The following is a 12,142-nucleotide window of genomic DNA, read 5'->3' as shown; positions in this document are numbered from 1 at the left end:
AAACATATTAACTCATGGAAAGTCTGCCTTTTACATCAGTGAAGTTACAGCTTCACACTATTTGTCCCAATATTCTTTGAAGTTAATGAGTTATTATTTGTAAGCTATTTGTCATGTTTATAAAATGTATCATCCATATTTCTTTTAATTCAGAATCTTTGTATCAACATTTGTACTAGAATATATGAAAATGACTAATCGCAAAACCTAGTCTTGTTACAGTCGCATACTTATTCTTTATTGCAATGTATCACAAAAAATGAAAATCAGATCAAAAGCATTTTATAACTCTGAAAAAATGAGATAAGAGTGCCCTGATGCAGTGTCAGTCTGTGCATGAGTCTTTCAGACTGAAGTTATCCTGAATATTATTAGGTTACAGCCAGGGTTCTCCATAGTTGAAAGTGCTGCTTGCTATATGTTTGATGGGGGTCTAATACACCTAAAATTATGCACTTCTCTCTTTCAGGGAATAATATACTGCATCTGGGAATAAGTACAGGAACATGTATATCTTTTTCTATTCAAGTTTGTTGCAAGTGCGTAAGATTTACTAAGTTGATTAAATAATATCTCTCTTGAGAAAATAATGCATTAACGATTTCCTTTCAAAAATATAAAAAAGCCTTGTTAATGGATGATGAAGGATATTTAGTTGCTTTTATAGCAACTCTATTGTAATATTCTATAATTTGTTGCATGCATCTTATTTATCCAAATGTGCAATCACCCTCTAATTGAAAACTAGAACTTTTATTTTGGAAATACGGTCTGCTATCCAAATGGTTGAAAAGCAAAACCGACTCCCCAAAAGCTTTAAACTCTTTATTCTTTTAAGGCTGAGATATTTAGAAGTTTTATAGACACTGTATACCATCTATTACATATCTTAGTCTGTTAATTAGTCTGGCAATAAATTCACATAATTGTTCACTACATGAACAACTCTGTCCTTCATGACTAAAGATACTTCAAGTCTCACATCCACAGGTGTCAGCTGTCATTTTGCATTTTCGAATTTATCTTGTAGTCCAGTACAGTTAAACCTGTATTGGTATATATTTAGCAAATGTATGATTTGCTATTGAGTTTTGCATTAGGAAATGATATTTAATGCTAGTTATACGATACTTAACAGTCCTATTCTACTAATAATCAAAACCATCATTGCTAATATTTTTTGGTGAATTTGGGTATTAAAATTACATATGTGATAATCACTTAAGTTTTAAGAAGTATTTATTTTGAGGTTTTGGGCATAAGGTAGAACAGGGAGTTGGCAGTGCTGACTGTGCAGCAACAGTGTCCTTCCTTTCTCCCTCCCCAAACCAAAAAAAAAGCAATTATTGTTTCACTAGTAAAATATTTTCTATGCTTTCAGGTCTTCAGTATGCTTATTATGATATTAACAGTGTTGACAAAATGTGCTCCTCATCAGGTTCTATGATAAAATGTTGAAAAGACTGCTTTTCTGCCTTGATGTGCCTACTGCTGAAGATACAGTGATGGGACGTTTCAAAAAAATAGCAAAGCAATGACAGATTGGTGGGTGTTAGTGTTTAGCCTCTATTTCCCCGTAATTAATACACTAGAAGAGTTTGTATATCTATATCTATCTATAATTGTTTAAAGAGAGAAGAAAAAGCATGTAAATAGCTTGAAATTATTTGCTTTGCAATTTTTGCTCTATGTAGCATTTCCATGGTGCAGCATAAAAGCAGCATTCATGTCATATTGCTACATTAGCTTTTAGTTTGTCTGTTTATAAAATGAGGAAGAAATTAATAAGCAAAATTGCTATTTGTCTGTTAAGACATTGCAGATAATAAGGCAGAAAGTTTAACATGTAATATGCATGAAAACAACGTATTTTTATATGAACAGCAAATAGATTCTCCAGCAAAATCTTTAAATTATAATGTTTATTTTAAACTGCTATTTTCACTGCAGCAAAGAAATCTGATGTAGACCTGATGTAGATCTGTAATCTGTTTTCCTGCAAGATGCCAAGTCTTTTTGATAATACAATTTAACTAGTTTAAACTGTAACTACAAAGTGTTTGAAAAGTGGTCACTGCACAAATTCACTTGAGAGTGGATGCTATAGCATCTTTATGGTGTGATGAAAGCCACTGATGATTTTCAAATGCTGGCATCAATAAGGCAGCTTGCTTGAATCACTTTTTAAAGCCTTTCTTAGAAAGGAAAATTAATGCTTGGATCCTCAACAGAAGTGATCTGGTGCATTTGTAAAAGAGTGGGATCCATATGTATATATGTACAGAGATGTTTTGCTATCTGAAATGCTGTCCTGCCTCTCTATTAGTGGTGGTCACCACTAATACAGACTGCAGGGATATGAATAGCCAAAATGAAAGTTAATGTACAAAATACTTTATTAAAATAAAGATTCTAGAAAGATATTTTGAAAAAAAAAAAGTATTTTTTTTTTTCTGGTCTTTTTATCTGTTTTTATAGAGATTCAGATTAGGATGCAAATTTTACCTCTGTCTTTTAGATGGTAAGTTTTGTGTAGTATATGTTTAAAACATGTGGGTTTTTTCCACCAAAAGAGAACAATTTGCTGCATGTTGAAATCGTATTTGCTTAAGCAAAACTGAAATAGGACAAATTTATTTTGTAATAGGAACGTGTGAAATGAATTCACTGAAAACTACGTAGTGAAGTTACTGAGCTTCTTTGACTGGTTAGTTACTTTAGTGCAAGTCAGCATTACTAGTGGGGAAATTTGAAAACAACTACTGCAGTTAATGGGATTTTCATTTTCATGTGTGCAATTTGCCTATAATGGCCCTATTGAGTATTGAGTATTGTCCTTAGCTGTGAACATTTCCCTGGGGTTCTGGGCATAAGAGCTAACCTCACGGAAAATGGCCTTTTGATAAACAATAGCAGCAGCAGCAGTGTGAGCAGCATAAACAGTTCAATGAAATGTTGATTTCAATGACTTTTTCAAAGGATGGCCTTATACCTTATATGGTAAGAAGTTAAGCATCTAGCTAAAAAAAAAAAATCCGAAAAATGCTGTTATGCTATACAAGAAAGGCTATTTTAAAAAGTATATCAAAAATCAATATCCTGTCCTGCCCTTCATGATTGAGTTATATGCGCCTTGTCTAAACATACGCAGACGTAAACATATGGCTATTCACTTTTTTTTGGTAGATCGTTTTAAGCTAACATGTAAATAACTTTTACTCTTTAGTCTTCTTTAATTAATGAGTAAATTTTTTAGTATTAATTTTTATCCACTGTTGCTTTTACCAGATAATGGTGGGAAATATTTCTTCTAGTCTATATCTGGAGGTTTATATGCTCAAATTGGTAATGCTTGGCAAAATACCTTCAGTTTTCTTGTTGTTGTTGAAGATTTCTCTTTATTCAAATACAACTCCTATGACCAATTCACAGATATTTACATTCAGTTGATCATGTGGTTGTTTGCATTGTGAGATCTTGGACAGATTGCTTACCATGATCTATAAAATGAGGATACTAATGCATAATGTAAAAGAAAATGTGAGACATATTTTAATAAAATGTGTAAAGTGCTTTGAGATCTTCAGCTGGTAGTGTAACAGTAAGTGCAGTGTATTTAAATATAGGGTAGCTACTCTACTGTTTTTAAGTTGAGACAGTTGCTATAGATAAATCCTAGCTGACTGTGCCACCCATGCAATCCACTGCAGCTCCTCTTTTTGCAGTCCTAGCTATGTCATTTGTATTCCATCACACTTACTGCTTTTGTTAAGTGTGATATCAGAAATTCTGGTGGTCTACATTTGTGCCCAAAATAGTTAGCTGCCAGCTTGGCAGCACTGTGGAGATACTGATAAATAAGCACATAATGGGGAAACTGTGATACAGGAAATCTATCAGTAGATTAGTCTTGTCACCCTTCCCTGTACTTTCACCATTATCTTGGATAGTAAGCACAGTCCTTGAAGCCATGATAGGTCACACTCTAAGCTAGTGCCACATCTCTTTAATAAGCTGTATGCAGGTGGTTTTGTAAGTGTAAGCATACTCTTGCTAACTGACTATTTCATAATCCCATCATGGGTTTTGGTCCAGCCAAGTTATTGGTTATTAATTGTTTAGGAATAATGAAATTTTGAAATTGCTGTTTGTTATAGAGGAGATGCAGCAGATCATGTGTTTGAGAATTTTTGTATGCAACTTGTATCCAACTAATTTGCTGAGTTCATACATATATTTTAACTCTCAGTCATGCATAACTCAGCTCCAGCTTGAAAGTCAAGCTGTGTGCTGTTTCTTCCCAAAGTTTTGCTAACAATTTTCTGACACCCAATTTTTGCTTTCTGTTACATCTGCGTATGCCTACCATTGTCAATCTGGTTCTTATGGCATTGCAGAAATGTTACTGAGAATATCACTTGACCAACACAATGCTTATCTTTATTATTGTAACGGTGATTGCGAACAAAGTGTATGTTTGTTTTTTCGGAGTCCAGGATGACTTTTCAATGCTGGTAGTGAAAGAAGAAAGTATACCTATTTTTAAACAGAATGTGACTATGATATCAGTTGGGGTGAGGGGAAAGCAATGAGAAGTTTCGTAGTCCCTTGTCAGTGAAGAAAATACTCTTTAAATGGCTGTGTTTCATGTGATGTTTTGAAAAATAAAGTATTTGAAACAGTTCTTGAACTGATTCTCACTGAAGCCTATTTATCACAATGGGAATCAGATACAATACTTTTAAAAGCAGTATCTGACCAAGGCTTTAGTGACAAAGCACAGTAAGCATGCTGGTTTGTATTGAAGTTGGGATATTTGATTAGTTGTATCACTTATAAATAGCACTGTTTGTGGGCAAAATAGCAGTTCTGTTATTGCAGCTGTGTTTTTGAATCCCCAGATGCTGTGTTGCCTAGTAGTATCATTAGAGAATGATTTCAGATGTTCTGTACAATCATCCTATGGCACTGATATCTCAGAAGTACTGCATCAAAGATTGTGAATGTCATTGTCTACCTGTTTCTCACTTCTACTTAATATTTTGGAGTGGGCAAGTGCAGAGGGAAAAAAAAAAAGGACAGATAGAAACTGATAGATGTTCCACTGCTGTCTTATTTCCTTAGGAAACCAGACTAAAAATACTTTGAAATCTTGGGGGACTGATGCTTCACAAGTGTCCTGACCCCTTGGCAACCATTCTTTCTCATCCAAAGAATCTTTAGATGGAGTTAAAGACCTATTCCCTAAGTTTGACTTAAAAGACTTGCGTACTTTTGTGAATCAGAACTTTGGTGAAAGGAACTATTGCTGTATTTCTGATGTAAAATTATAATCTATTATTTCAGCAGTAGGTAAATATATATTAAAATTGCAATAGGGAAAATACATTTGAGCCAATTACAATAGGAGATAGTTTCTGTGTATGATAGTATTATGTGCATACTAAGAGTTGGTTACGATTTGTAGTACAATCTTATGTGTCATATTAGCATAATATGCAATAAGATAAGAATAAATGCATTGCAGAAAGATATTGTTCAGAAATGGATGCTGCTAAGGAAGCAAATCAGTTTGTGTAGCACAGCAAAATCCACAATCAGTGCTTGAGTACTTCCTTTGTAAAATAAATAAATAAATAATCCTTCATGTAGTTGAAGTGAAATCCAAAATCTACAAATGTACTACTGATGATCATATAAGTACGGAGGGGATGGGGCATTCTGCAGGTAAAAAAGCAGCACAAGCAAGTAGTCACTCCTTATTTACTTCGTTGTGAATATGGATGCTAACTTAATCTACAGTCTTGACTAAATACAGGTGTAAGGAAATCATATGTGACTGGGACAAAAGATATAGCAGTAATCTGAATGGCATAATATAATCTTGTTGAAAGTAGCCGAATACAAATAATATTGTCATCTTTTATTTTGATTTTATTCCTTATTTTTCATTCTCACCTTCTTGATGGTGAGAATCTTGGAGAAGCAGGAGTATTCGTGCTTTGTGCTTGTAGGCTTAAGTAGGTGAAACTACCAGGATGGAATGAATTGTAGCATATTTTACCTGAATACTGCCAATGAAGTCATTCAGGCACTTTTCAGACTATCCAATTTGTGTGCACAAAGCTTGAAAATGCCTCCTCTGCAACATAAATGACTTGCCACATCATATTCTGATTTATTAGGTTTTAATAATTTCTGTAATAGTACTGTAAGTAGCTCAACCCTGAATTCTTCAACTTAAAATACCCTGATGTCATTGTTTTAAGTAGATTTCGAAAACCAGTAAGGTTTAACTGAACAAAATTACCTTTTGCTATGAACAACTGTAATATTTTTCTCCAGACCTGAGATGAAGGGAGCTGTAAATATGCTTCTGAAAATATTCTCCTAGCTAGAAGTTAAAAATAGGCTTAAAACTCACTCTAGTTCAGTCACCGTTACAGGAATTGGAGAAGGAATTAGTTAACCTGCATTAAGCAGGGAGTCACATTTAGATGATCAGACAAACTTCTTCTAGCCTTAAAACTTATAGATTTCAGAAAGTTGTGTGCAACTTCTATAGAAGGAAAATATATAGTCATATTTTTATCTTTCTAGTATTTAGAAATTAGGTGAGGTAATTAGAAATCACAGGAAACTGTTTGGCTTTCCAGTGAGAATAATGATTTCTTCAGTGTTTTGCCTAAGGGGTGTTGATACCAAAATAGTAACAAGACTCAAAGTAGAAAGAAGGTTGATTTGATATTCCTTTAGGGAACTGTCCTGAAGAATACGTAACAATCTGCTTCAGACAAGCAAATGCGAACCCAAAGACATTTTCTAAATACCACATTCTTCTGAGCATTCACATATAATTGCATGACTGTCTGTGACAATCATATTCAATTGTTAAAGGAAACAATTCTGGCTGCATTTTTGAACAGATGGGTAAAAATGGGGTGTGGAGTGAGGCCAGAATAAAATGGCTGTCTTAGAAGAGTTCAACAGATTACAGGTATCTCCACTAACCAAAAGAGACCATTAGACATGTGCAACTATACCTTATACAGTTTTAATCTTATTTTCTAGAATATTTAGATTTAGCTAACTTGTGGCAGCTGTACTCAAGCCACTGATATTTGTATTGGACATGAGATTTTCCTGGTTTGAAGATATGATTTAGTGTTTCTACTATAGACAACTCATTGTTCAAAGGATGCAGCATTTTAAAAAGCAAAATCTAAAAATGAAGAACAGAGAATGAAAGTCTTCCATACAATTTTCTTAGGAATTTGTAGAATTAGTCATGCTTGACACTTTTATATGCAGAATGCAAGTAATTTTTAACAGCTGTTCTGGAAAGAAAATTCACTTGGAGTTCAGACTATTTCCTGAAACATTGTTCATTGTAAATATTACATTGTACTATTTTTTCTACTTGACCAAGTGTCGTTCCATCTCCAGTCTACAGCACAAGAAGCTGGACTGCATCTTGAATGCTCCTTTGAGGTTTATGCCATAAATGTATCCTAGAATTTAAAGAAGAAAATATTAGAAAAAAACCAGTCATACGCTTCCTGCATCCATTTGCTGTCATACTTTGTGAAATTACAGCTATTCGGACTAAGAAAAAGCATCTATTTTTCCTTAAGCTCTCTCTATTAATTTCTGAAGTATAATCCTGCATTCATTCTCTGTTTGCAACTTTCCAGATACTGAAACAATCTTAGAACCTTACGAGTCTCCTTACGTTAAGGGTAGTGAAATAAAATTAGGTTCAACATAAGGTTATAGAAGGATTTAAAAAAAAATAAAAAATTAATGCATATATTCTGCATAAAATATATATACACTGTACCAAAACCACACTCGTTACGTCCCTTCACATATATTCTGCCACAAGTTCCCAGGTCAAAGCAGAAACAGCTAACTGATGCCACAAGCAGAAGGGCTGTAACCCAGGAGTCTAATCACAGTGGTGGAATGGTGCAGTTTGAGCACAAGGGAAGCAGGCTAAATGTATCTCTGACTTAACTGTGTATCTTATGGGCTGTATATTTCCTTGTTTTGTCTTTCCTGTTCTGACTTTTTATCTTACAGATATTTCTATTAGAAATATAGGTGATAAAGATGTTCTTGTTACGCTCCAGTGCATTTTAATAGCTTCCAATCACTTTTTTTTTAAAAAAAAAAACTTTCATACAACTACAGATGCTAGCCAGAAATTCATGAATTTTTCTCTTCCTTATCAAATGTTATTATTTCTGTGTTTTGTTCATCTTTATCACCTATGCCTAGAATCACCTTATACAGTGATAAGATCTGACATTCAGTAATACTTGTATTGCAATTATACAAAGTAATGCTGTCAAACTGAGCATGTATGTATTTGCAGACTCCATCAAAAACACAGCAAAGAAACTGTCCACCTTTTATCGTAATGCTGTTTATGATCTGTGTGCTTTCTAGTTCTATCTAAAGTAACTGTTGAAAATTAAGGTAAATGTTTTTCTCCACTGAATATGTTTTTAATATTCCTTGCCATTAAAACTTAAGGAAATATAAACTATCAAAAAGCAAATAAAAGTGGTTGATTATTAGAGACCTAAGAAATGATAGCAGTTTACAGCCCAGGAGGTAGATCTGTTTCACCAGCTTGTCTTCCTTATGTTAATCAATATGATGACTGTTTGTTTCCAGACTCCATTCCAATTTGCATTAACATGCATTAAATTTTGGTAGGTCTGTATGAAATATGAGCAATGATGTTCTTATTTGATAGTTTCTTTCAATTCTATTTTATTTGTTTGTCTAGCATCAACATGTATTAGCATAACTTCTTGTATTTTCTCATATATTAAGAATTTTATTTATTTTTTTAAAGGTTTTTTAAATGATTCAGTTACAAAGTGCATTGTAGCTTTACGCTTGACTGTGATCGTGAAAGTCAGTACCTGTATGCCTGTGGGAAGCCATTCAGATAAATTCTCATGTTCGGGGAAAGGAAAATGCATCACCAAACCAGACAAGGTAAGGTGAACTTATCAAGATCTTTGTGTAATGTGGAAAGTCAATGCCAATATAATTACAGGGGTCCTCTGAGTGTGAGTATACCTTGCTGCTATGAAATTGGCTTCAAAGGCTCACTGATGTTACTAAATAATAACAGTGTATTCATTACCTATTCATAAAAATGAACTGGTTAAAAAAACGGACTAATAAGAAATGCAAAGAGTCAGACGCTGCCCTGACAATAAAAAACAATTATTCAAAGCAGGTATACAAGGTAATGTATACTGCATCTGCCTGTCGTCACACAAGCACATTTCTTTTTGAGATGAGAAGATGTGGTGGGCACTTCGTATCCCCAATCTCCAGAGCAGTGTGCTCCAGTTTGTGAATCTTCAGCCTTTGTTTTTCAGGTCTGATTTACTATAAACTTACCTCTTCACATCTCAATAATTGCTTGTTCACAAATCAGTGAACAGTACCATGGAATTCTCCGAGCATAATAATGAGAAGTAATAGAATAGAGTAATTTGATAATGTCTGAAAATTTTCCTGTATAGTTCTTTCCTTAAACTAACACTATTGGGAGACTGCAATGGCGACAGGCATTCCGCTGGCCACTTCGTGGTTTTTGTTTGTTTGTTTGTTGTACAATCTAGTAACAGGAAAAAAATAAGAATCAGAAGTGTTAAATTTGCATTCTATATACTGCTTTGGCAAAACCAGGCTGGCCTTCTGTGTACAAGAACCTGTATGCTCTGCTACATTCTATATGAGTTGATTTTATTTCTTGGATTAAAAGTCATTTTCAGCACAGATATGTGCAGGTAATCTTTGGTTTTATTAATATTCATTTGGGAGATAAAAGCAATAGTAACTGTTGAGTAAATATTAACAGCTGTGAGCCTGCTGTGAGCACAGAAAATTTGGCATATTTAGGGAATTCACTGATAGTTCATCTGCTACCATTTTCTGATTTAAATTCTCAATAAGCGTGTATAATAGAAAAATGACAATTTGAATTGTAACAACAATAATTAAATTGCTGCAGTAATCTATATATGCATGGCAATGCTAACATCTGGAAGACTAGAAAATCTTTATTTCTTAAAGACAAAAATTTAAATTGCTTGAGGTAACGTGTGAACACAATTACTGCAAGATGCAGTTAGAAGTAAATGCTACTCTACCATAACAGTTGACTGATCTCCCAAGAATTTATTCATTCATACAGTGTCCTATTTCATAGTTCAGTTTATTTTTTCCTGCTTTACTGTATTTAATGTTTTTCTTCTGCCATTTTGAATTTGCATTTCAGCATTTTGAATTTGATTAATGTAAGTAATATGTTCAAACATATTATATGTAATGGCATATCAAAATGTCTTCCCTTTTTCCATTTTTTTTTTCGGTCAGGTTGAGAGTTAAAGGCTTTGATAAATAGTCTTATTTTCTGTTTTTCATGTTGTTAGTCCTTTATTATGTCTCTAATTTCTTTCTGTTACTGCAGGCTATATATCCCAAAGAGAAAATATGTTAATCCTTGTATGTATGCAGAAGAATTAATATATTTTTATACTAAGGAAAATGCATATATTGCTTTTAATAACCACTTATGTTTTAAAAATATCTGAGACATGGCATTTGACTTACAAGGAAAATAAAATAATCTTTAAAAAGACAGATAAATTAGCTTCTTGGCCGCAAAGGGGAGCTGTTATTTCACTCAAAAAAAAAAAAACGGGGAACTCAGTACCTGTACTTCCCCACCTTTTATCATCACATTGAAAGTATTATAGGTTACAACTAGAACTGTTAGTGACAAAAGAACTCCCTCATGTGCATGCAGTGTGTTCCTTTCCATGGAAAATTAACAGGAAAATTTAGTTTTTTTTCCTATCTTTCCACCTACTTTTCTCCTGAGGAGTAATAACAGCAAACTTTATAAGGTAGTGTTTTTGACATAACATGTGCAAGGTTGTAGTTGATGGACACCCCTGTAGCTGAAGCTATGAGATGTAGAAATCACGCTGAAGTCCATTTCTTAAGAGGCATCTACCAGTTCATGGTAGTCAGTGAATTGGAATTAGTAGGATTCTTTAAATCTTGTCTCTTCAAATAAAATATTAACTTCAGAAGTAAATTTTTTCTTACTGCTCCTGAATTTTCTAGACCTTCAACACATGAAGAACGTCCCCAGTGATCCTCTGCAGTGTCATCAAACCTACGCCAGGTAGTGCTCTGGCCGGGGGTAACTCAGTAAAACTTCAGTGTTTCCAAATGTTGCTAATTTATGACCAGACTCCTACTCCAGGGAAAGTAAAAATCTTGTGTTGTCTGTCCAGCCATAGTGATTTTTCAAATCTGTCAGTTTTCCTTACTCTTTAGCTTATTAGTTGCATAATAGAATTTCAGCCAGGAAGCTAATTCAGGCCCAGCATAAGCATCATAGTTAAAAATAGAAGGTGAACGTTTTGTTAAGCAGGATGGTTTTGCTATTGTTTAACTCATTTTAGGTGAGATATACCCTAAAATGTATTAGTCATTTCCCTAATGACAGTGCAAACAACTGCCAAAACTACATGCTTGACATGTACCAACTGCTGTATTGGTTTACCCCAAGATGCGTCTTCTGCATTTCTTTTTTCAGAACTGAAACTCTATTTTTCTTTAGATTTGCAACATGCCCTTTGTGATTTGCTGTTTGTTTTTATCTATAACTCGCTCTGTTTGCACAATCTAGTCATGCAGGATGAAAAACAACTTCTTAGAAGAACACATAAAAGGCCTAATGTGGTGAATAGGCTCAGAGCTGTGCTGGCTGTAGTCATTTTGTTTCCAACGCCAAGAAGATTAATGACTGTCTTTGTGTTTTTATGTACTTCATAGTTTTATTCCAAATCTAGCTTAATGTAATAGAATGTAGTAACACATCTGTTTAATGGGAAAGTTAAATGTAATTAACAATCTGCAGTAATATAAGTGCAGTGGCATACTGTCATCTGTGGAGTGCATAAAACCTGTAAACAAATGAATTCTAGTTTAACCTGGAAGTCCTGGCCAGTTTTCACTAATTCCTTACTGAGTTAGATGTTTTTTTATAGAATGTGAACATGCAATTGTATGCTCATAATGACAGTTTCTTTTCCTA

General features: G+C 33.9%; 1 protein-coding gene across 1 annotated transcript in view; it reads left to right on the top strand.

Annotated features, from left to right (window-relative positions):
* DNER (delta/notch like EGF repeat containing) overlaps positions 1-12,142 on the top strand; it is a 121,249-nt gene that overhangs the window by 63,596 nt on the left and 45,511 nt on the right. The window contains exon 5 of the mRNA XM_080605293.1: positions 8,867-9,012. Within this exon, the coding sequence (XP_080461419.1) occupies positions 8,867-9,012 (146 nt within the window). The remainder of the gene's footprint in view (positions 1-8,866; positions 9,013-12,142) is intronic.

This window comes from Anser brachyrhynchus, assembly GCF_964034855.1.
Source record: "Anser brachyrhynchus genome assembly, chromosome: 9".
Classification (NCBI taxonomy): Eukaryota; Metazoa; Chordata; class Aves; order Anseriformes; family Anatidae; genus Anser; species Anser brachyrhynchus.
The sequence above is the reverse complement of the archived record's forward strand: the minus strand, read 5'-3'. Positions and strand labels throughout refer to the sequence as shown.